This window comes from Myxine glutinosa, chromosome 14 (assembly GCF_964187855.1).
Source record: "Myxine glutinosa chromosome 14, kmMyxGlut1.1, whole genome shotgun sequence".
Lineage (NCBI taxonomy): Eukaryota > Metazoa > Chordata > Myxini > Myxiniformes > Myxinidae > Myxine > Myxine glutinosa.
Genome location: NC_136274.1, coordinates 83,436,741 through 83,461,648, shown reverse-complemented (window position 1 = coordinate 83,461,648; position 24,908 = coordinate 83,436,741). Strand labels below are relative to the sequence as shown.

The 24,908-nt window shown below is 43.1% G+C and overlaps 3 protein-coding genes across 4 annotated transcripts in view; 1 reads left to right on the top strand and 2 right to left on the bottom strand.

Moving 5' to 3' along the window:
* The window catches only part of LOC137440006 (glial fibrillary acidic protein), a 35,615-nt gene extending 18,767 nt beyond the window's left edge, over positions 1–16,848 (bottom strand). Inside the window, exons 1-5 of the mRNA XM_078768466.1 lie at positions 16,726–16,848; positions 15,730–15,941; positions 15,555–15,622; positions 13,641–13,813; positions 67–256 (exon numbers count right to left, since the gene is read on the bottom strand). Of these exons, the coding sequence (XP_078624592.1) occupies positions 67–256; positions 13,641–13,813; positions 15,555–15,622; positions 15,730–15,930 (632 nt within the window). The 5' untranslated portion in view covers positions 15,931–15,941; positions 16,726–16,848. The remainder of the gene's footprint in view (positions 1–66; positions 257–13,640; positions 13,814–15,554; positions 15,623–15,729; positions 15,942–16,725) is intronic.
* LOC137440007 (protein FAM200C-like) lies at positions 8,706–12,629 on the bottom strand. The gene is made up of 2 exons (XM_068136366.2): positions 12,535–12,629; positions 8,706–12,159 (listed from the first exon to the last, which is right to left on the bottom strand). Exon 2 carries the CDS (start codon positions 12,156–12,158, stop codon positions 11,202–11,204), a length of 957 nt encoding a protein of 318 aa, XP_067992467.2. The 5' UTR covers position 12,159; positions 12,535–12,629; the 3' UTR covers positions 8,706–11,201.
* A 503-nt stretch (positions 16,849–17,351) lies between the features above and the next one.
* The window catches only part of CCNC (cyclin C), a 33,194-nt gene continuing 25,637 nt past the window's right edge, over positions 17,352–24,908 (top strand). Inside the window, exon 1 of one of the 2 annotated variants that reach the window (XM_068136367.2) lies at positions 17,352–17,613. In XM_068136367.2, the coding sequence (XP_067992468.1) occupies positions 17,561–17,613 (53 nt within the window). In that variant the 5' untranslated portion in view covers positions 17,352–17,560. The remainder of the gene's footprint in view (positions 17,614–24,908) is intronic. The other variant, XM_068136368.2, reaches the window with a different exon arrangement.

Here is a 24,908-nt window from a genome sequence, read left to right as displayed (position 1 = left end):
GTGAACCAAATGCTCGATTACGATTCGCTGAATCCTGGTGAAATGTGATGGAGCGTGCTGGCGTACCGGGTCCAGTAGTCGTCGCACGCTTGCTGTGTCCCCTCGACGCACACAATGCCGGGTTTTCCAGGCAAACAGAACCCAGAGAGGCCAAGATCACGTGCCCAGGCCACGATGTCCCGTCTCTTGACCTTGTTGTATATGTGATGGCTGTATATCCAGAGTCGTGTAAATGTTTCCTCCTTTACCTGGGCACCTGGCAACAGGAATAGTGCGTTTCAAGTGAAGATGCTGCATATAACCTACAATCATTGTTTTCCTCATAATTTCCAAGCAATGTACAGGTGTTTCATTGTTGATCAAGGATCATATAAGATGTACTGTACGAATGTTTGGACGATTTATCAAAGGGAGGCGCAAAGCGCCCCTCCTTTTATATAAGGGATCGTTTCTCTGCATGCAACTTTAACAACAACAACAACAATAACAGGCATTTTAAGGCCATTTTCCCTGCAAGAGTGGGGGTTTGCCTTGCGGTCCCCATGACAATCTTGTCCAAATTGTCATGGTTCTATTTTTGAGGCAATGTTTTTATGGCCGGATGCCCTTCCTGATGCCAACCCTCTAAGTCGTCTCTTACGACACGCAGGGATACGGTGTACCTATTCTAAACCGGGGTACACACCGGTTAAGTTGTATGCAACTTTAACATGAGTGAAAATTCGTTTCTTCGCTCCTACTGGTATATCTATAATAACAAGCGTTACGCCTCGGTCCCCCGTCGGGGAAGTGATGTGAGTTGACAAAGTGGAACACGCAGAAAACATGCTATGATATGATATTTCGCTCACAAGGTTCAGACATACATGGAGGCGGCCATCTTGGATTTTGACGTGGCGACCCAATTTTAAACAGCGTTCTTCCGTGTGCCTAGATGCACCCACACACCAGATTATAAGTTGGTACTTCGCTTATTTTTCGAGATATTTCGCTCACAAGGTTCAGACATATATATGGTGGCGGCCATCTTGGATTTTGACGTGGCGACCCAATTTTCAATAGCGTTCTTCCTTATGCCGAGATACACCCACACACCAAATTAGAAGTTGGTACGTTGCTTATTTTTCGAGATATTTCGCTCACAAGGTTCAGACATATATATGGTGGCGGCCATCTTGGATTTTGACGTGGCGACCCAATTTTAAACAGCGTTCTTCCTTGTGCCTAGATACACCCACACACCAGATTATAAGTTGGTACGTTGCTTATTTTTCGAGATATTTCGCTCACAAGGTTCAGACATATATATGGTGGCGGCCATCTTGGATTTTGACGTGGCGACCCAATTTTCAATAGCGTTCTTCCTTATGCCGAGATACACCCACACACCAGATTATAAGTTGGTACTTCGCCTATTTTTCAAGATATTTCGCTCACAAGGTTCAGACATATATATGGTGGTGGCCATCTTGGATTTTGACGTGGCGACCCAATTTCCAATAGCGTTCTTCCTTATGGCGAGATACACCCACACACCAAATTAGAAGTTGGTACTTCGCTTATTTTTCAAGATATTCATCTCACAAGGTTCGGACATACATGGCGGCGGCCATCTTGGATTTTGACGTGGCGACCCAATAGATACACCCACACACCAGATTAGACGTTGGTACTTCGCTTATTGTTCGAGATATTTCTCACAAGTTTCAGACATATATATGGTGGCGGCCATCTTGGATTTTGACGTGGCGACCCAATTTTCAATAGCGTTCGTCCTTATGCCGAGATACACCCACACACCAAATTAGAAGTTGGTACTTCGCTTATTTTTCAAGATATGCAGGTTACAAGGTTCAGACATACAAGGCATCAGACATACATGGCGGCGGCCATCTTGGATTTTGACGTGGCGACCCAATTTTAAACAGCGTTCTTGCTTGTGCCTAGATACACCCACACACCACATTAGAAGTTGGGACTTCGCTTATTTTTCAAGATATTTCGCTCACAAGGTTCAGACATATATATGGTGGCGGCCATCTTTGATTTTGACCTGGCGACCCAATTTTCAATAGCGTTCTTCCTTATGCCTAGATACACCCAAACACCAGATTAGAAGTTGGTACTTCGCTTATTTTTCAAGATATTCATCTCAAGTTTCAGACATACATGCCGGCGGCCATCTTGGCTTTTGACGTGGTGACCCGATTTCAAACAGCGTTCTTCCTTATGCCTAGATATACCCACACACCAGATTAGAAGTTGGTACTTCGTTTATTTTTCAAGATATGCAGGTTACAAGGTTCAGACATACATGGCATCAGACATACATGGTGGCGGCCATCTTGGATTTTGACGTGGGTTGCACCCACACATCAAATTTGAATGCGGTCCTTCGCTTACGCACGCACGCATGCACGCCCGCACGCACGGACGGATGGACGGACGGACACACGGACAGAGGGGAAAGCCATAGTCCCCCTTTCGCTCTGCTGAGCGACGGGGGACAATAAAAGGCAGTGTCCGTCTGTCTGTCTGTCTCCTCCATAACTCCAAAACCATGAAACCTAACGGCCCCAAACTTTGCATGCATACACCTGGACCTCCAACAGATTGCAAGGATGAAACCTGGGTGTTTGGGTGTGTTATAACATCCCTTTTGAATATGATTAACGAGGTGCTCATAAGAAAAAAACTCGATGTGGTGGTTTACCAATATGGTGGCCCGCCATCTTGGTCAGCCCACTGCATTTCGCTGGGTTCTTAAGTCGCCATTTTGTTTCAGCCTACTCAAACGTGCCTCGTCTTGGAAACACGATTGATTATTATCATTACATAATTGAAGCATATCATAAAAATCTGGATTCAGATATGAGGATTGGATGCTATAGACTAAATAAATGTACAAATCTGGAGTGAAATCTGACAAAATGAACCATATCTTGCGATTTTTATAACTAAGTGTATACATGCATTTATTTAAGCGAGGCTGGGATTCTCATTCTAGGGTTTTTTATTTTTATTTATTTAACTTAACAATCGTTTTAAACTTAATTCTTACTTCCATGGGAACTGCTCAGAGACACGTTTTTTGAATGAAACGTTTTTTTTAGCAAAGAACACTATTTTAGTAGTTGGGACAGTTGTTACTGTTAGTCAATTCTGAAATTGGAATTTTGAAGATTGGTTCGGATTAAGAGTTTGTGGAGCTTATGGCATTGTGGTTTTTAACCGTGTGCGGAAATGAAATAAAGGGGTGGAGTGGGGGGTGGTAGGGGTAGGACCAGTTGCAACTGTTAAACCAGAAAGCATCTGAAAATGCAAAGCCAGTCTGCGTCCGTTTGTATTCAGACAGCATCTTCTTCCATATGCTCAAAATAACGATCAGCGGCGTCCGAATCCATAAATAGTTTTTAAAAATACAACATGATAATTGATGATTTTATGCAGCCTTGACCTTTGAGCCTTGGATCTAAAAAAAAAAAAAACACACACACACACACAAACACACATGGTAACACACATCTCGTTTTTTCATTCACAATACGTTGTGTAGAAAAGGTCATACAAAGGTGTGCCAATTTGATTCATACAGCTGCATGAAGAAGTAAATGTATTTTATTTGCCAAATTTACGTAGGGCATCCCTTTATATGAACTTTTCGAGACCATTACTTGGTTCCTCATCAGAACACAAGGGTAGTCCAGCATGCACACGAGATTTTTTGAATGTTCCTTATTTTGTATTGTTTGGCATTTTCTACAAGTTATGGAATGTCCCTTCTTTTCTATACTTTGCCACATGGCACATACCCTTATATAAAGGGGCCTTTTCTATGCCCCTGGCATTTTACCCAAGATTATTCTGTACCTTTGGTATTTGATTCCTTTCTCACATATATCTATTAACATCTTGTGTTTGTTTCCCTCTTGTGTGGATTAGGTGCATCGTGAAGATCCGCCTTTGGTATCGACCAGGAAAATCGTCTCCCGGCGCCAGTTCAAAAATCAGGATTGGCTCGGAGTTCAATTCAGTCAAAACTAGAACGGCACTCGGTAGAGAGCATACATACCTCCGCCTTGTTGACCATATCACTCAATTTCTACCCCCACTAATTCACCCCAGATCCACCTTGTTTGAAATTCCAACTTCTTTCCTGGAAGTCTTGGCAGTGTCCATATGTTTTATACCTCTCCCACCCCCCCCCCCCCTTCCCATGCCTCCCCCCCAAAGCCCTCTCCCTCCCACAGTTCTCTCGATGTCTCCATGTCTCTCGGTCCCTGCTCTCAAATGTTGTGTTTGTGTCCTTCCCCCTCTCTCCCCATCTTGTCTACCGCTCCCGATGTTATTTGTTTTGTGTGTCTGTTTGTCTTTCTGTGTGATTAATGTTCGCTCTTTCACGAGCCTCGATCTTGTATACAAAAAAAAAAAAAAAAATGGGGAAGAATCCCTTAAAAAATCTACTAGCTGGATCCAGATCCAGATCTTCACCAAAATTGAGTAGATTCTTCCTTATCACACCCACAATCTCTCCACCAAGTTTCGTCCAAATCCATCCATAACTTTTTGAGATATCCTGCTATGTATCGTTTTTGGTCCGATCTCCCAATGGTGAAGAATACGTCTGGTGTTGGCTTAGCGGTTAGGGTGCTGGCTTGTGATCCGAGGATCCTGGGTTCAAATCCCGGTCGATCGCTGAATTAACGCCAGGGGGGGTTGACTCAGCCTGTCATCCTTCTGAGGTCGGCAAATTGAGTACTAGCTCACTGGTAATTCCCTGTGTGTCGCAAGAGGTGACTAGCACTGTTGGTGGCAGGAAGGGCATCCGGCCGTAAAATATTGCTTCAAAAGGGGACCACGGTGCCCAAAAAAGGCCAACCTCTGCTCCGTGGGGGAAAATGGCCTCTAAAGGTGGTTCCACTCACAATGGTGAAGAATCACTTTAAAAATTTAACAATTCTCATATCCGAATCCATATTTAGATCTTCACCAAAATCGATGGATCGTTTGCGGCCCTCTCTCCCAATGGTGAAGAAACACTTTAAAAATTCTAGTAGCCGGATCCGAATCTTCACCAAAATCTAATCATTTCGTCCTCGTCACATACACTACCTCTCTGCCAAATTCCGTCCGAATCCGTCCACAGCTTTTTGAGATATTTTGTTCACAAACTGGTAGACAAACGGACAAACAGACAGGCAGGGGTGAAAACAACCTCCATCCACCTTTGTTGGCAGAGGTAATGAATAAAGAAAAGACGTCTGCCTTCACGTCCCGATTGATCGTGAGGATGAGGCTTTGGATCGGCCTTGAAGTTCAGGACATGCTCGCAAAGCACAGGCTCACGATGCTTGGAACCCCAGGTTCAAATCCTGTAGACGAGGTGGGGAACCTTTCCTAATCCGAGGGCAATAGCTGTTGTTAAACTTGCTTTGGGCCCGATACGGTTTATGCTTTGTGACGTTAGTAATTCAAACAGCACAGGTACGGAAAAGCAATGTAGTAACTAATCCTAATGAACTGAAAAGCACGGCACTCTGAGTCGACTTTGTTTCTCAACGCTCGACATTATATTTAAACAACAACAACAACAACAGGCATTTTAAGGCTATTTTCCCTGCCAGATTGGGGGATAGCCTTGGGGTCCCATGACAATCTTCTCCATTTTGCCCTATTTTCTGCATCTCTCCTTGTTAACCCCCGTGCCCGCATTTCTTCTTCCACCATCTTTAGCCAAGTCTTTCTTGGTCTTCCCCGTCCTCTACTTCCTTCTACATTCATTTCCATCACTCTTCTCAACCAGTCACTTTCATCCTTCCTCAACACATGACCAAACCATCTCAACCTGTTCCTCTTCACAACATCAATCACAGGCTCTATTCCCATCATCTTTCGCAATTAATCATTTGTCTTCCTCTCTCTCAACGATACTCCACACATCCACCGAACCATTCGCATTTCCACCCTTTCCAGCCTTCGTTGCTGCTCTACGTTCATTACCCATGTCTCGCTCCCATAAATCATAACACTTCTCACACATGCAGCATACACCTTTCTCTTCAGCTTCAACGACACTCCCCTCCTCATCAGCACGCCACTCAGTTCCCAAAACTTCTTCCATGCACATCTCACTCTAGCAACCGTTGCCGAGTCTGATCCACCTTCTCCATTCAGCATGTCTCCGAGGTAGCAAAATGTTTTCACACCTTCCAACTTCACGCCGTCTCCAAGATCCAACTCAACATTTCCTCCATCTGCAGCTCCCTCTGTGCACACCTTACATTTGAATGTAGCTGCCACATTGGTTAATTAATGACCCTCTCAGACCACTACATTTTTGATGAACCCACTCAGCGCACATTGTACATTGAATGGAGTTCACTCCGACATCCTGCACACAGCACATGGCCACTTCCCAGTTCTTTCCACCTCACGACATGCTTTACCACTTGCCATCACCTTCGTCTTTCCGATATTCACCTTCAGACCTTTTGTCTCCATACATTCCTTCCACTTGTTCATCTTTTCCTTCAGTCCATCCATACTTTTCGCGATCAACACCAGATCATCTGCATACAACAACTCCCACGGTAAACCCTCCTTTACGTTCTGAGCCAACACCTCCATCACAGCTACAAATAGTAGTGGACTTGGTACCGACCCCTGATGCACTCCCACCTTCACCTCAAACTCACCACTGTTCCCGTCCTTCGTCCTTACAGCTGTGCGCGCTCTTTTGTACATTGCCATCACTACTCTGATCAACCATTCCTCCACTCCTAACTTCCTCAATGCCCATGTCAATACTTCACGTGGAACCCTATCGAATGCGTTCTCCAGATCAACAAACCCAAGAAACAACTTCTTCCTCTTCTCCATGTACTTCTCCTGCAACTGCCTCACAATAAAGAGTGCGTCTGTCGTTCCTCTTCCTGGCATAAATCCAAACTGCATTTAGTCGATCTTCACCTTCTTCCTTATCCTCCTCTCCAACACCCTTTCCAATACCTTCATTCCATGCTCCAATAACTTTATCGCTCGGTACGAGCCACACTCCAGAGGGTCACCTTTCCCCTTGTATAGAGGGACGAGGGTACTCAGTTCCCAATCCACTGGACTGCGGCCTTCTTTCACCACCAGATTACAGATCTCTGTCATTCTCTTCACACCCCAACTTCCTGCTGCCTTCAACATATCTCCTACAACTCTCCTCTGCCCTCCCGCTTTTCTACTCTTCATTGCTTTTATCGCTTCCTCAACTTCCTTCTCAGTTATCTTCTCTGCCGGTCCTAAAACTGGGTTACTCTCTATGTTGCCATCCCATTCATTCTCTGTATTCGACAGCATTTCCATATATCTCTTCCATCTTCCTTTAATTCTAACTGGGTCCACAACGATTTGTCCCACTTCATCCTTCAAGCAAGTCACCCCCATCACATCACACCTCTCTTTCGCTATCTGCTTTGCAATCCTGAATACCGCTCTGACCCTCTTCCGAATCCAAGCTTTCTCCGAACATTTTCCTACATGCCTCCTGCACCTTTGAAACCTCTTTCTTTGCAGCCTTGTTGGCTGCCTTATAACTTTCATGCTCTGCTTTTTCTGCTCCCGTACCCTTCGCCTTCTGCCACTCCTTGAACTTCTTCCTCTTCTCGTCAATCCTCTTTCCAACTTCATCATCCCACCACCATGTTTCTGAGTGCCTCGGTGGTCCTTTTGTCCATCCACATACCTCACCAACGGCTCCCAACAGACTATCTTTCATTGACATCCAACCACGTTCAAGCTCAACCAGATCATCCTCTACCCTACTCAGCCTATCTTTTAATGCCTCCCTCACTGTCACCTCTTTCAACCTCCACACCTTCATTCTCGGTTGGTACTTCACCCGCCGAGCTCTCCTCGCACCTTTCACCCTTATGTCGCAGACAACCAAGTGGTGCTGTGAAACAGACTCCTCCCCCGGGATCACCTTTGTGTCCCGGAAGTGCCCCCTATCTCACATACGCACCATCAGGTCGTCAACGGTTGTCGTCGACCCACCTGACGTGTATGTAACAAGCTTATTATCCCCTTTCTGGAACTGAGTATTACAAATCAACAAATCAGCTCCATCAGCAAACTCCAAAATCCTTTCACCTTCTCCATTTCTCACACCATATCCGTAACCCCCATGAACTCCCTCAAAACCGTCCATACTCCTTCCCATATGTCCATTTAGGTCTCCTCCTACCACAACAACTTCCTCATCTTTCACGTTTTCCATCAGCTTCTCTATCGCACACCAGAACTTGTCCTTCTCTTCATCGCTCCGACCAACCTGCAGAGCATATCCCGAGATGACGTTCACCAAGAGCTTTCCAATCATCATTTTCACCATCATCAACCTATCATTCACTCTAGTCACACTCACCACACTGTCTACAAACTCCTCAGAAAACAGGACACCAACACCATTCATGCCCTCCAGGCACCCTTGCCACACAAACTTGTATTTCTGTCCCTGCCTACCCTTCACCATTCTCACACCACTTCCCTTCCATCTCGTCTCTTGCACACAACATTTGTCCACTCTTCTTCTGACCATTACTTCCACCACTTCTCCTGATCTGCCTGTCATTGTCCCTACATTCCATGTCCCAAACCGACATTATATATAAACCACGGCCAATAATAAAAATATACAATTCACTTATTTTACCGCTTTTCAGACTTTTTCAAATTTATTTCGCGAAGCAATGATAATACAAAATTATTCGTTTTCGCACTTGCTTTTTTAAAATCTTCAACTACAACGTTGTACATTAGTAACAATGGGCTGCCAAGATGAGCTAGGACTAGACTAGAGGAATGCACACACGCAGCTGTCCCGCCTGGGTTTCAATCCCGACCCACAGCTATAAACTGTCATTCCTATAAACATAATACACATGGTGATTCATCAATGTGTGTGTCGTCCCTCGGAGCGACGTTAAACCTGGGCATCTGGTTTACTGGTTTCAGTGGATGGATGTTAAACCTGGGCATCTGGTTTACTGGTTTCAGTGGATGGACGTTACACCTGGGCATCCGGTTTACTGGTTTCAGTGGATGGATGTTAAACCCGGGCATCCTGTCTACTGGTTTCAGTGGATGGACGTCAAACCTGGGCACCACTTTACTGGTTTCAGTGGATGGACGTCAAATCCGGTTTACTAGTTTCAGTGGGTGGATGTTAAACCCGGGCATCCGGTTTACTGGTTTCAGTGGATGGACGTCAAACCCCGGCATCCGGTTTACTGGTTTCAGTGGATGGACGTCAAACCTGGGCATCCGGTTTACTGGTTTCAGTGGATGGACGTCAAACCTGGGCATCCGGTTTACTGGTTTCAGTGGATGGACGTCAAACCTGGGCATCCGGTTTACTGGTTTCAGTGGATGGACGTCAAACCCGGGCATCCGGTTTACTGGTTTCAGTGGATGGACGTCAAACCCGGGCATCCGGTTTACTGGTTTCAGTGGATGGACGTCAAACCCGGGCATCCGGTTTACTGGTTTCAGTGGATGGATGTCAAACCCGGGCATCCGGTTTACTGGTTTCAGTGGATGGACGTCAAACCCGGGCATCCGGTTTACTGGTTTCAGTATCCTTTGTGTCCTTTGCGAAGAGTAGATGAGCTTTCGCCATCGCCGGCCCCCTGAAGAAATTCCAAATTGCTGCCTTGGTTTCCTGAGGCGAAGTGGCCACCTGATCTGGATTGTAGCTTAATAAATGCTTTATTTGGCAGCATCATCGCATTGCATATAGCATGGTACAGGAGGATGACGATGACGGGCAACAATATTAGATACACACAGCATGGGTGCGTGGTTGCAAAGCTAGTCCTTCGTGTCTTCCTGTTCACTTCCTGCCAAAACTGATGCTATCGCTTGTAGTAGTGAATATGGTCATATACAACTTATGGGGAATAAACATGTAACATTTTATGGGAAGTACTGTACATTTTGAGTGTCTTTTAATATTCCTACAGCCTGGTTTTGCCAAATGGTTGAGGCTTAAGGTCTCAGGGTCTTGAGTTTGAGGCCCTGTCATGCCGTTAAATAACACCAGGTGGGTCGACTCGGCCTGTCATCTTTCCAAGGTCGGCAAAATGAGCACAAGCTAACTGGAAATGGGGCACTGGATCAGCATCACAGCCACACTTCCAGCAATGATGCAACCAGCAGCCACAGGTTGCATTCAAAAGAATAATATTCTGACCTTTTCCTCCTTGTGCCATTAGGAGCACAGGGCTGCCGAGGCAGTTTCATTGGCTAGGCCAGTGGTTCTTAACGTTTTTAAAGGTGCCGAACCCTAACGAAACCCACCAAACATTCGCGGAACCCCTCAAATTTGACCAAAAAATTAAGAAGAATTGCATCTTAATGCGTTTTCTGTTCTTCTTTTCGGGAGGCGATCTGGGAAATGCGTGCTTTTGTTTTGGCAAGGGCCACTCTCAAATCATTTTCGCATGCAAGCCTGCTCCTTTTCTTTGTTTTAATGTCCACCAGTTTCGAAAACGCATGCTCGCAGAGAAACGTTGTAACGAACGGCGTGAGGATCTCAAGGGCAATTTTAGCGATGTGAGGATACCCTTCCATTTGGCGGCACCAAAACGTTGAGAGCGTTGTTGTGCTGAAGAGTTGTTGTTGAGTCTGGCTCTGCTAAAGTTCAATGAGGTCGTCGAGGTATTGGTCATTGACATCTGCCGTTGCAACGTCGAAAGTAAACGGCTGCCCACCCATGTTGGGTATTGCTCTTGGTCGGGGAAGTAGCCGTCGAATGACTTTCCCAGCTCATCCAAGTGCATGGCAATCTTTTGCTTCAGCTCCTTCAGTGCAGCAGTGCCTCCAAATTCGTGAAGTTGTCGTTCTCTGTTCGCCACCTCCACAACGGTAACTTCTTTCGGAAAGCGCTTAGCTTTTCTTCAGATTCGATGACATTCACTCCACCGCCCTGCATCTGGCAAATGAGATGATGGAATGCGTCGAAGATGTCCGCCAAGTACGCCAAGGCGAGGATGAACTCTGACTCTTGGAAGTGCGTTGCATGGCAATGCGGATGTTATCGCAAAAACAGGGCTAATTCTACACGCAAGGCAAAAACACGGCTCACTACCTTCCCTCGTGATAACCATCGAACGTTAGAGTGGTAGAGAAGGACTTCTAATTCAGAGCCGATTTCATTGCACAGTTCTTTGAAGATGCGATGATTCAGAGCACGGCTTCGCACGTAATTCAGTTTCAACGACGATTTTCAGAACATTGGCCAGTTTTGGAGGCAGGGTTTTTGATGCCAGCGCGTGTCTGTGCAGGACGCAGTGTGTGACGATGATGTGTGGTGCATCGGCCTTCACCAGCGCTCCAAAACCGGAGTTGCATCCCAGCATGGCTGGAGCTCCGTCCGAGCAAACTGCAGACACCATGTTCCACGAGAGGCCGTTGCTTCTGAAGAAGTCGTCCACAAGCTTCTTCACGTCAGCTGCCTTCGTCGTCGTTGTGAGAGGCTTGCAGAACAGAAAGTCTTCCTTGATCTCGTCTCCTTTGACATAACGCACAAATAAGATGAGCTGGCTCAAATTCGAAACGTCGGTGGTCTCGTCGAGTTGAAGGCTGAATTTCGTCGGGCTCGCGACTAAATCTGCAACTACCTGGGCGAGGATGTCATCGCTCATGTCGTCGTTTCTGCATCTGATGGTGTCATTTGAGAGTGGAACGAGAGACGACTTGTTTTCAGCAGCTTTTCCCAGCATGATGTTGGCCATCTTCAACGCGGCCGGTTTGATGAGTGTCTCGCCAACGGTGTGCGGTTTGCCCTGATTTGCGATCAGGTACGCAACTTCATACGATGCGGTGAGGATCGGTTTGTCAATGGGAACGAAGCCGAGAGTGGGCAAGGTAGCACTTGCGTCGAATTGGACTCTCTTCAATTTGAATTCATCCAGCGTTGCGTCTTTGTACTGCCCCTCGCCGTGCAGTTTTTTGAAGTGTTCCCATAGTTTTGCTGGTGCTAAGCTGGAGTTGCTCAACTTGACATTGCAAAGCATGCATTGAGGACGCTGACTTCCGTCCCGTGCCGTCAAACATGTGAACCCATACTGCACGTAATCCTCCAACCACTTCCTTTTTTTCCTCAACATACTGCAAAAAAAAAAAAAAGTAACAAACTGATCTTAATTGAGTTCGGGCAAATAATTATATGACAAAAATTTAAAAAGGAACATGCTTAAATATAATCAGTACCCCTCTGAAAACTGAGAAATTTTAACGAAGAAAACATAACTTATAGTTACGATGACGGGATTTATTATCTACTCAACTCTATGGCACCTCAAATTCCATTATAATATTACATAGAAAACTGCGAATTGTTAGTTTTGAATTGCGACCAAAGGAGTTACATCACCTCCACCTAATTTTCTGAGTAATTCAATCATATTTTATAATCACCATCCACTTTTGACTTTAATATAACTCTGAACCCACCCTGCATATCCACAAACATTTCCAACTTACTTTTCAATTAATCAGTAACTCCAAAGTAAGGCGCGACCAATGACGCACGGCACACGGCAAGCTAATCGAGGCTATTCACTGGAATTTCCGAACACCTGCAAAGTCCAAAATCCAGTAAGTAAGCAAGTAAGCACCATCAACAGAATAATTAGCAAGTTGCTCATTGATTCAACTTACTGCAGTCAGTGTGAAACAACTTATCTTAAACACAGACAAGAGAAACCATGAATGGGATGGGAATACAATTACAAATAACATTTCCATTCGTTCGTAACATACATAGCAAAATAATAATAATATTAATAATCAGCGTAATTACACATAGATTCAAAATTGATACAAAACTTTAAAAAAAAAAAATATTGCAATGCGTTTCAGAGGACCTCCGCCGAACCCCTGAGACTGGCTCACTGAACCCCTGGGGTTCGGTCGAACCCAGGTTAACAACCACGGGGCTAGGCCGTTGGGGGTTACAACCTGGATGGGTCGCCCTCCACACAGGATCCTCTACTGCAAATGTAATTTGTAATTTGTTCAGGGTGCCAGCGATAGTTTGCTTTTTCCACACGAAGGACTGTGGGGTCTTTAATGTCCACCAACTAATACCAACAACGCCAACACCAACTAATACCAACTAATACCAAAATTAAAATACCCAGTTTACCGTCCATCCGAGGGACAGGGCACACCTTGATGGCTCGGCATGCATGCTCAACACCAGGATGGCAGTTTATGGCTGGGTTGAGATTCGGACCCAGTCTAGACACCTCAGAGGTAAGTCTGCGTACCTCCACATTGTTTTGCCAGCCCTTCCTACTATTCATCGCGATGTACGTAAAATACTGAAAATAAATATTACCACGCAGGCCGGATAGAAACATGTCAGGGGGCTTTATGTGGTCCGCAGGCTGGAGGTTCACCATGGCAACTATGGACCATATCTGCTGTATTTGTCCCATTGTCTACAAAAATACTTGAAATTCACATGAAGAGACTGATGTCCAATGTCTGTCCTGTACATGATTTATGTGTGGGTTCCACTATGAGCCTTAAATTGATGTTTCAAGAGTGTTTTCTATCCCATTATAGCTATTGGCAGGTCTCACCTGATTTGTCTTGTTTTGACAACTCGTCATTTTCTGTGAAGTAGCAACTCCAGGTGTCCTGCAGCCAGACTATAGCAGTGACCACACATGGCTCTCCATGGCTCACCTGTTCTAAATGTTCAGCCAGGGCAGTATTCATGGCCCGCTCACCTTTCCTGCTCAGTGACGAAGCTCTGTCACCAACGGGGAAACAACAAACGATGCCACGTTTTACCAAGATATTTTTCTATAACTTCGGCGCATGTTTAAAATACAGTCACGTGAAAAAGTAAGTACACCCCATGTAAAGTTTTGACTTTTTCAACATATTTCAACATACAGCTATTTGATCTTCATTTCAACAATATTGATAGATAAAGGTGATATAATACAACAAATATCATGAAACATTTACATTTTGTAATCCATTGTATAATTTAAATAAACATAAATGCAAATTTTGCATGTGGAAAAAGTAAGTACACCCTGACATTTATCACTACTTCAAATACATAAAATTAGAATCAGGTGCACCAGCTCAGGTGCAAATGATAAGAACATCGTTAGAGAGGATCTTGGAGGAACCTGTCTTATTTAAACCTCAGACATTTCGTTTGGTTTGCTCTTTGTTGTTGAAGTGTATGGCGTCACCATGCCTAGATCAAAAGAGCTCTCTGAGGCCTTCAGAAAGAAGGTTATAGATGCCTACGAGTCTGGGAAGGGATTTAAAAAGATCTCCAAACAATTTGAAATCAATCATTTGACTGTCCGGAAGATCATCTACAAGTGGAGAAGATTCCAAACAATTGCCAACTTGTTCAGGCCAGGCCACCCCAGCAAGTTCAGCCCGAGAGCAGACCGCAAGATGCTGAAATAAATCTCGAAGAACCCCAGAATGTCATCATGGGACCTACAGGTAGCTCTTGCCACTGTTGATGTCAAAGTGCACGAGTCTACCATTAGAAAGAGGCTGCACAAATTTGATCTACATGGGAGGTGTGCCAGGAGGAAACCTTTGCTGTCCCAAAAGAACATCAGGGCAAGACTAAAGTTTGCCAATGAACACCTAGGCAAAGACCAGCACTTCTGGAACAATGTGCTCTGGACAGATGAGTCAAAGGTAGAGCTATTTGGCCACAGTACCAGAAGACATGTTTGGCGAAAACCAAAGACAGCATTTGACCACAAGAACCTGATACCAACTGTAAAGCATGGTGGTGGAAATATGGTCTGGGGCAGCTTTGCTGCATCAGGGCCTGGGCAGCTCACCATCATAGAATCCACTATGAATTCTTCATTGTACCAGAGGGTGCTTGAGGATAATGTGAGGCCATCTGTCGGAAAGTTGAAGCTCAACCGAAGGTGGACCTTGCAACACGACAATGACCCTAAACATACCAGTAAATCCACCAAGGAATGGCTGAAAAGAAAGAAATGGAGGGTTCTGAAATGGCCAAGTCAAAGCCCACATCTAAATCCCATCAAGATGTTGTGGGGGGATTTGAAACGAGCTGAGCATGCAAGAAACCCCTCAAACATCGCACAGCTGAAATAATTCTGCATGGAGGAGTGGGCAAAAATTTCTCCCAGTCGATGTCAGAGACTGGTAGACAGTTATAAGAAACGCCTACTTGAGGTTGTTTCTGCCAAAGGGTCAATACCACCTATTAGAGCCAAGGGTGTACTTAGTTTTTCCACAGAAGGAAATGGCATCTCTGTTAATTTTTTGTTGAATAAATTATTGCAAAGTCAATTTTTCATTGTTTTTTGTTACATTATATCACCTTTATCTATAGATACTGTTTAAATGAAGATCAAACAGCTGTATGTTGAAATATGTTGAAAAAGTCAAAACTTTACATGGGGTGTACTCACTTTTTTACGTGACTGTAATCACCTGGACAGTTAAATGTTTAATGAAACCATGAGTTATACCTGGCGTAAACCTCTGCTGCCATGGAGGGGTAGTGCTTTGTTAATACACAGCGAAGTACCACTTTGTTCTGCAAATGGGATGACAAGATGAAAATGCAGAAGAGTTCTGAGTTAACCGGCGTGCATCGTGGTTAACTCGTGTGGCGTGAAGTTATACACCAGTTAAACATCGGACCTGCCCTGCGTCACCAAGACGCAGATCAACACTCAGGTCCAGGCAGGCGGAGGGGGCCTCTTCCAACCGACCCTCTGAGAAAGCACGCAGGTCGGGCAACACCGAAGGGTCCACAAAGGTCAGCTCTCCTTCCCCAGGGAACATGCTGCAGAGGAGATCGATTTCCGCCACTTGCAATTTCACCTCCTCACTCCCATCCATACCCACGAGACCTGAAATAATACAAAATTTCATAATCAGTATCAGTCATTGATTAGATCACTTGTGTTTTCTATGCTCCGACGACGAAGTCCGCCGGAGGTGTTATGTTTTCAGGTTGTCAGTCTGTCCATCCGTGATACTGCTTAATACTTAATAACGGCTGAAGGGATCCAAGTCAAACTTGGTACAGGTATGTATCATTATGTAAATATAAACGGATTAGATTATGGGGTCAAGAGGTCAGATGTCATGTCAGGTAAAAATGATTACTGCACTAACTTATGAACCAGTGATGGGATTTTGAGCAAACTTGGTACAGGTATGTATAATTATGTAAATATAAACGGATTAGATTGTGGGGTCGAGGTCAAAGGTCATGTCAGGTAAAACTGATTACTGCACTAACTTATGAACCAGTGATGGGATTTTGAGCAAACTTGGTACAGGTATGTATAATTATGTAAATATAAACGGATTAGATTATGGGGTCAGAGGTCATGTCAGGTAAAAAGGTCAAGGAGCAGTTCCGACCGTTTTTAAAGTCTTTGTCATGATTGACATTCGTACCTTCGACCTCCCAGATTCAGAGCAGATGCTCCAATCATTATACATTATCAGTCATCACTCATCAGTCACCGACTAGTTGGCCTCTTGCTGGCCGCTGCTAATGTGTGCTCCACCATCTGGAGTTCACCTGTGCAAGTGTCTACCTACACTCAACGCAAACGTGATGCCACATCTCACAGCGAAACGTCCCATAAACATTTCCTCCAAAGTGTTTGAGACTAATCGCACCTGCAGGAATCCAAAAGCTGTGTTAGGATTCCATCAGCTTCCGCCTTCCGGTGGCCCAACTTAACATCCTGCATCAAATCTATTCCATGGAGCTTGTACCGCTCGGGCCTACTTAGTATTTTCTGGTGTGTGCAAGCATTATTTATACCGAAGTATTCGCTCAAAGGATTTGATTTGAATTTGAAGGCATCGATTTCCAAATGAAAATATTGATAATGACTATGCCATAATTCGTGTTTTATTTGTTACTAGTTTATTAATGGGGGTTTTCCTATACACCGCTCGAAATACTTCCTATCCTCACTACGGTGATTCGTTGTTATTTACTTTGGTTGTTGTGCACCAATATCGATAAAATGTTTTCCATCAAATAACTCCTTTTATGCTTTATCTTATGTCTATAATGGAGATTTTATTTCTCTTTCATATTGACTCATTAATGACGAATATATTCAATTATCTTGCTTAGGCAGTGTATAAGCAGAAAGCCTATTTCAGTAATTGTTTTATATTCGTTTTAATTCGGAAAAGTTATATTTGTACGAAAAAAATCATTGCATTAACCTCTAGCAGAGTTAATAAACTTTAAAATTAGTTCTTTTTTGAAAAAATTTAAAAAAAAACCTGATTAGGAAGATTTTATTCAAAGCTCGGGAGATGTACTTGGGCCAACTTGGGATGGCAGATGGGATGCAATCTGAGGCGGATTTAAGTTAAAGTTTTAAGGAGAGTTGGGGATGAGATGGCGGGAAATTTTTGGCAGAGTTCACATTTGTAAGATGTTGTGAGAATCATTGAGACGTTTCGATTGCTCTTCCTCTTTGAGAGGCGATAAATGTTTGTTTATACTGTAATCGTGGGACTTGTACAGTCGTGCAAATACAGTGTGTACGTGTACAGTATTTAATACAGCTGATTTAATACAACCCCCATTAATTTAATACAGTGTAGAGGTCGTCTCTGAGGCACAGCTGAGTCTTGTTCATTGTACACCTGTATTGTGAAATACCTGGTTTTGTTTGAGTGCAGTCTTGTTCATTGTGCACCTGTATTGTGAAATACCTGGTTTTGTTTGAGTGCAGTCTTGTTCATTGTACACTTGTATTGTGAAATACCTGGTTTTGTTTGAGAGCAGTCTTGTTCATTGTACACCTGTATTGTGAAATACCTGGTTTTGTTTGAGAGCAGTCTTGTTCATTGTGCACCTGTATTGTGAAATACCTGGTTTTGTTTGAGAGCAGTCTTGTTCATTGTGCACCTGTATTGTGAAATAACTGGTTTTGTTTGAGAGCAGTCTTGTTCATTGTACACCTGTATTGTGAAATACCTGGTTTTGTTTGAGAGCAGTCTTGTTCATTGTGCACCTGTATTGTGAAATACCTGGTTTTATTTGAGTGCAGTCTTGTTCATTGTACACCTGTATTGTGAAATACCTGGTTTTGTTTGAGTGCAGTCTTGTTCATTGTACACCTATATTGTGAAATACCTGGTTTTGTTTGAGAGCAGTCTTGCTCATTGTACACCTGTATTGTGAAATACCTGGTTTTGTTTGAGAGCAGTCTTGTTCATTGTGCACCTGTATTGTGAAATACCTGGTTTTATTTGAGTGCAGTCTTGTTCATTGTACACCTGTATTGTGAAATACCTGGTTTTGTTTGAGTGCAGTCTTGTTCATTGTACACCTGTATTGTGAAATACCTGGTTTTGTTTGAGAGCAGTGTTGTTCATTGTGCACCTGTATTGTGAAATACCTGGTTTTGTTTGAGAGCAGTCTTGTTCATTGTGCACCTGCATTGTGAAATACCTGGTTTTGTTTGAGAGCAGTCTTGTTCATTGTGCACCTGCATTGTGAAATACCTGGTTTTGTTTGAGAGCAGTCTTGTTCATTGTGCACCTGCATTGTGAAATACCTGGTTTTGTTTGAGTGCAGTCTTGTTCATTGTACACCTGTATTGTGAAATACCTGGTTTTGTTTGAGAGCAGTGTTGTTCATTGTGCACCTGTATTGTGAAATACCTGGTTTTGTTTGAGAGCAGTCTTGTTCATTGTGCACCTGCATTGTGAAATACCTGGTTTTGTTTGAGTGCAGTCTTGTTCATTGTACACCTGTATTGTGAAATACCTGGTTTTGTTTGAGAGCAGTGTTGTTCATTGTGCACCTGCATTGTGAAATACCTGGTTTTGTTTGAGTGCAGTCTTGTTCATTGTACACCTGTATTGTGAAATACCTGGTTTTGTTTGAGTGCAGTCTTGTTCATTGTGCACCTGCATTGTGAAATACCTGGTTTTGTTTGAGTGCAGTCTTGTTCATTGTGCACCTGTATTGTGAAATACCTGGTTTTGTTTGAGTGCAGTCTTGTTCATTGTACACCTGTATTGTGAAATACCTGGTTTTGTTTGAGAGCAGTCTTGTTCATTGTGCACCTGCATTGTGAAATACCTGGTTTTGTTTGAGTGCAGTCTTGTTCATTGTGCACCTGTATTGTGAAATACCTGGTTTTGTTTGAGAGCAGTCTTGTTCATTGTGCACCTGTATTGTGAAATACCTGGTTTTGTTTGAGAGCAGTCTTGTTCATTGTGCACCTGCATTGTGAAATACCTGTTTTGTTTGAGTGCAGTCTTGTTCATTGTACACCTGTATTGTGAAATACCTGGTTTTGTTTGAGTGCAGTCTTGTTCATTGTGCACCTGTATTGTGAAATACCTGGTTTTGTTTGAGAGCAGTGTTGTTCATTGTGCACCTGTATTGTGAAATACCTGGTTTTGTTTGAGAGCAGTCTTGTTCATTGTGCACCTGCATTGTGAAATACCTGGTTTTGTTTGAGTGCAGTCTTGTTCATTGTACACCTGTATTGTGAAATACCTGGTTTTGTTTGAGTGCAGTCTTGTTCATTGTACACCTGGTTTTGTGAAATACCTGGTTTTGTTTGAGTGCAGTCTTGTTCATTGTACACCTGTATTGTGAAATACCTGGTTTTGTTTGAGTGCAGTCTTGTTCATTGTACACCTGTATTGTGAAATACCTGGCTTTGTTTGAGTGCAGTCTTGTTCATTGTACACCTGTATTGTGAAATACCTGGTTTTGTTTGAGAGCAGTCTTGTTCATTGTACACCTGTATTGTGAAATACCTGGTTTTGTTTGAGAGCAGTGTTGTTCATTGTGCACCTGTATTGTGAAATACCTGGTTTTGTTTGAGAGCAGTCTTGTTCATTGTGCACCTGCATTGTGAAATACCTGGTTTTGTTTGAGTGCAGTCTTGTTCATTGTACACCTGTATTGTGAAATACCTGGTTTTGTTTGAGAGCAGTGTTGTTCATTGTGCACCTGCATTGTGAAATACCTGGTTTTGTTTGAGTGCAGTCTTGTTCATTGTACACCTGTATTGTGAAATACCTGGTTTTGTTTGAGTGCAGTCTTGTTCATTGTGCACCTGCATTGTGAAATACCTGGTTTTGTTTGAGTGCAGTCTTGTTCATTGTGCACCTGTATTGTGAAATACCTGGTTTTGTTTGAGTGCAGTCTTGTTCATTGTACACCTGTATTGTGAAATACCTGGTTTTGTTTGAGAGCAGTCTTGTTCATTGTGCACCTGCATTGTGAAATACCTGGTTTTGTTTGAGTGCAGTCTTGTTCATTGTGCACCTGTATTGTGAAATACCTGGTTTTGTTTGAGAGCAGTCTTGTTCATTGTGCACCTGTATTGTGAAATACCTGGTTTTGTTTGAGAGCAGTCTTGTTCATTGTGCACCTGCATTGTGAAATACCTGGTTTTGTTTGAGTGCAGTCTTGTTCATTGTGCACCTGTATTGTGAAATACCTGGTTTTGTTTGAGTGCAGTCTTGTTCATTGTGCACCTGTATTGTGAAATACCTGGTTTTGTTTGAGAGCAGTGTTGTTCATTGTGCACCTGTATTGTGAAATACCTGGTTTTGTTTGAGAGCAGTCTTGTTCATTGTGCACCTGCATTGTGAAATACCTGGTTTTGTTTGAGTGCAGTCTTGTTCATTGTACACCTGTATTGTGAAATACCTGGTTTTGTTTGAGTGCAGTCTTGTTCATTGTACACCTGGTTTTGTGAAATACCTGGTTTTGTTTGAGTGCAGTCTTGTTCATTGTACACCTGTATTGTGAAATACCTGGTTTTGTTTGAGTGCAGTCTTGTTCATTGTACACCTGTATTGTGAAATACCTGGCTTTGTTTGAGTGCAGTCTTGTTCATTGTACACCTGTATTGTGAAATACCTGGTTTTGTTTGAGAGCAGTCTTGTTCATTGTACACCTGTATTGTGAAATACCTGGTTTTGTTTGAGAGCAGTCTTGTTCATTGTACACCTGTATTGTGAAATACCTGGTTTTGTTTGAGAGCAGTCTTGTTCATTGTGCACCTGTATTGTGAAATACCTGGTTTTGTTTGAGAGCAGTGTTGTTCATTGTGCACCTGTATTGTGAAATACCTGGTTTTGTTTGAGAGCAGTCTTGTTCATTGTACACCTGTATTGTGAAATACCTGGTTTTGTTTGAGAGCAGTCTTGTTCATTGTACACCTGTATTGTGAAATACCTGGTTTTGTTCGAGAGCAGTCTTGTTCATTGTACAGCTATATTGTGAAATACCTGGTTTTGTTTGAGAGCAGTCTTGTTCATTGTACACCTGTATTGTGAAATACCTGGTTTTGTTTGAGAGCAGTCTTGTTCATTGTGCACCTGCATTGTGAAATACCTGGTTTTGTTTGAGAGCAGTCTTGTTCATTGCACACCTGTATTGTGAAATACCTGGTTTTGTTTGAGAGCAGTCTTGTTCATTGTGCACCTGTATTGTGAAATACCTTGTTTTGTTTGAGAGCAGTCTTGTTCATTGTGCACCTGTATTGTGAAATACCTGGTTTTGTTTGAGAGCAGTCTTGTTCATTGCGCACCTGTATTGTGAAATACCTGGTTTTGTTTGAGTGCAGTCTTGTTCATTGTACACTTGTATTGTGAAATACCTGGTTTTGTTTGAGAGCAGTCTTTTTCATTGTACACCTGTATTGTGAAATACCTGGTTTTGTTTGAGAGCAGTCTTGTTCATTGTACACCTGTATTGTGAAATACCTGGTTTTGTTTGAGAGCAGTCTTGTTCATTGTGCACCTGTATTGTGAAATACCTGGTTTTGTTTGAGAGCAGTCTTGTTCATTGTACACCTGCATTGTGAAATACCTGGTTTTGTTTGAGAGCAGTCTTGTTCATTGTGCACCTGTATTGTGAAATACCTGGTTTTGTTTGAGAGCAGTGTTGTTCATTGTGCACCTGTATTGTGAAATACCTGGTTTTGTTTGAGAGCAGTCTTGTTCATTGTACACCTGCATTGTGAAATACCTGGTTTTGTTTGAGAGCAGTCTTGCTCATTGTACACCTGTGTTGTGAAATACCTGGTTTTGTTTGAGAGCAGTCTTGTTCATTGTACACCTGTATTGTGAAATACCTGGTTTTGTTTGAGAGCAGTCTTGTTCATTGTGCACCTGTATTGTGAAATACCTGGTTTTGTTTGAGTGCAGTCTTGTTCATTGTACACCTGTATTGTGAAATACCTGGTTTTGTTTGAGAGCAGTCTTGTTCATTGTGCACCTGTATTGTGAAATACCTGGTTTTGTTTGAGAGCAGTGTTGTTCATTGTACACCTGTATTGTGAAATACCTGGTTTTGTTTGAGAGCAGTCTTGTTCATTGTGCACCTGTATTGTGAAATACCTGGTTTTGTTTGAGAGCAGTGTTGTTCATTGTGCACCTGTATTGTGAAATACCTGGTTTTGTTTGAGAGCAGTCTTGTTCATTGTACACCTGTATTGTGAAATACCTGGTTTTGTTTGAGAGCAGTCTTGTTCATTGTACACCTGTATTGTGAAATACCTGGTTTTGTTTGAGAGCAGTCTTGTTCATTGCACACCTGTATTGTGAAATACCTGGTTTTGTTTGAGTGCAGTCTTGTTCATTGTACACCTGTATTGTGAAATACCTGGTTTTGTTTGAGAGCAGTCTTGTTCATTGTGCACCTGTATTGTGAAATACCTGGTTTTGTTTGAGAGCAGTGTTGTTCATTGTGCACCTGTATTGTGAAATACCTGGTTTTGTTTGAGAGCAGTCTTGTTCATTGTACACCTGTATTGTGAAATACCTGGTTTTGTTTGAGAGCAGTCTTGTTCATTGTACACCTGTATTGTGAAATACCTGGTTTTGTTTGAGAGCAGTCTTGTTCATTGCACACCTGTATTGTGAAATACCTGGTTTTGTTTGAGTGCAGTCTTGTTCATTGTACACCTGCATTGTGAAATACCTGGTTTTGTTTGAGAGCAGTCTTGTTCATTGTGCACCTGTATTGTGAAATACCTGGTTTTGTTTGAGAGCAGTGTTGTTCATTGTGCACCTGTATTGTGAAATACCTGGTTTTGTTTGAGAGCAGTCTTGTTCATTGTGCACCTGTATTGTGAAATACCTGGTTTTGTTTGAGTGCAGTCTTGTTCATTGTACACCTGTATTGTGAAATACCTGGTTTTGTTTGAGAGCAGTCTTGTTCATTGTGCACCTGTATTGTGAAATACCTGGTTTTGTTTGAGAGCAGTCTTGTTCATTGTGCACCTGTATTGTGAAATAACTGGTTTTGTTTGAGAGCAGTCTTGTTCATTGTACACCTGTATTGTGAAATACCTGGTTTTGTTTGAGAGCAGTCTTGTTCATTGCACACCTGTATTGTGAAATACCTGGTTTTGTTTGAGAGCAGTCTTGTTCATTGCACACCTGTATTGTGAAATACCTGGTTTTGTTTGAGAGCAGTCTTGTTCATTGTACACCTGTATTGTGAAATACTTGGTTTTGTTTGAGAGCAGTCTTGTTCATTGTACACCTGGTTTTGTGAAATACCTGGTTTTGTTTGAGTGCAGTCTTGTTCATTGTGCACCTGTATTGTGAAATACCTGGTTTTGTTTGAGAGCAGGATTTTTTACATTTAGGAATTGTGGATTCGATATGGATGAAATTAACCCGTTCTGTTAAATGTTATCTTTACAAAGACCTTTAGAATACCTGTAGAATACCTGCACCTGTAGCCAGGTTAATATCGCTGTGCATGATAAACGAGGCAGGTTTTCTTTTTTGTTACTTTCTGATTTGTTTTGTTTTCAGCAGGAACGTTGTGTTTGTTGGGGAAAATGCATTATTATATGGTACAACTATGGGGTGGAGTGGGGCTTGTCGGGCGGTTTTACATTATTATATGGTACAACTATGGGGTGGAGTGGGGCTTGTCGGGCGGTTTTACATTATTATATGGTACAACTATGGGGTGGAGTGGGGCTTGTCGGGCGGTTTTACATTATTATATGGTACAACTATGGGGTGGAGTGGGGCTTGTCGGGCGGTTTTACATTATTATATGGTACAACTATGGGGTGGAGTGGGGCTTGTCGGGCGGTTTTACATTATTATATGGTACAACTATGGGGTGGAGTGGGGCTTGTCGGGCGGTTTTACATTATTATATGGTACAACTATGGGGTGGAGTGGGGCTTGTCGGGCGGTTTTACATTATTATATGGTACAACTATGGGGTGGAGTGGGGCTTGTCGGGCGGTTTTACATTATTATATGGTACAACTATGGGGTGGAGTGGGGCTTGTCGGGCGGTTTTACATTATTATATGGTACAACTATGGGGTGGAGTGGGGCTTGTCGGGCGGTTTTACATTATTATATGGTACAACTATGGGGTGGAGTGGGGCTTGTCGGGCGGTTTTACATTATTATATGGTACAACTATGGGGTGGAGTGGGGCTTGTCGGGCGGTTTTACATTATTATATGGTACAACTATGGGGTGGAGTGGGGCTTGTCGGGCGGTTTTACATTATTATATGGTACAGCTATGGGGTGGAGTGGGGCTTGTCGGGCGGTTTTACATTATTATATGGTACAACTATGGGGTGGAGTGGGGCTTGTCGGGCGGTTTTACATTATTATATGGTACAACTATGGGGTGGAGTGGGGCTTGTCGGGCGGTTTTACATTATTATATGGTACAACTATGGGGTGGAGTGGGGCTTGTCGGGCGGTTTTACATTATTATATGGTACAGCTATGGGGTGGAGTGGGGCTTGTCGGGCGGTTTTACATTATTATATGGTACAACTATGGGGTGGAGTGGGGCTTGTCGGG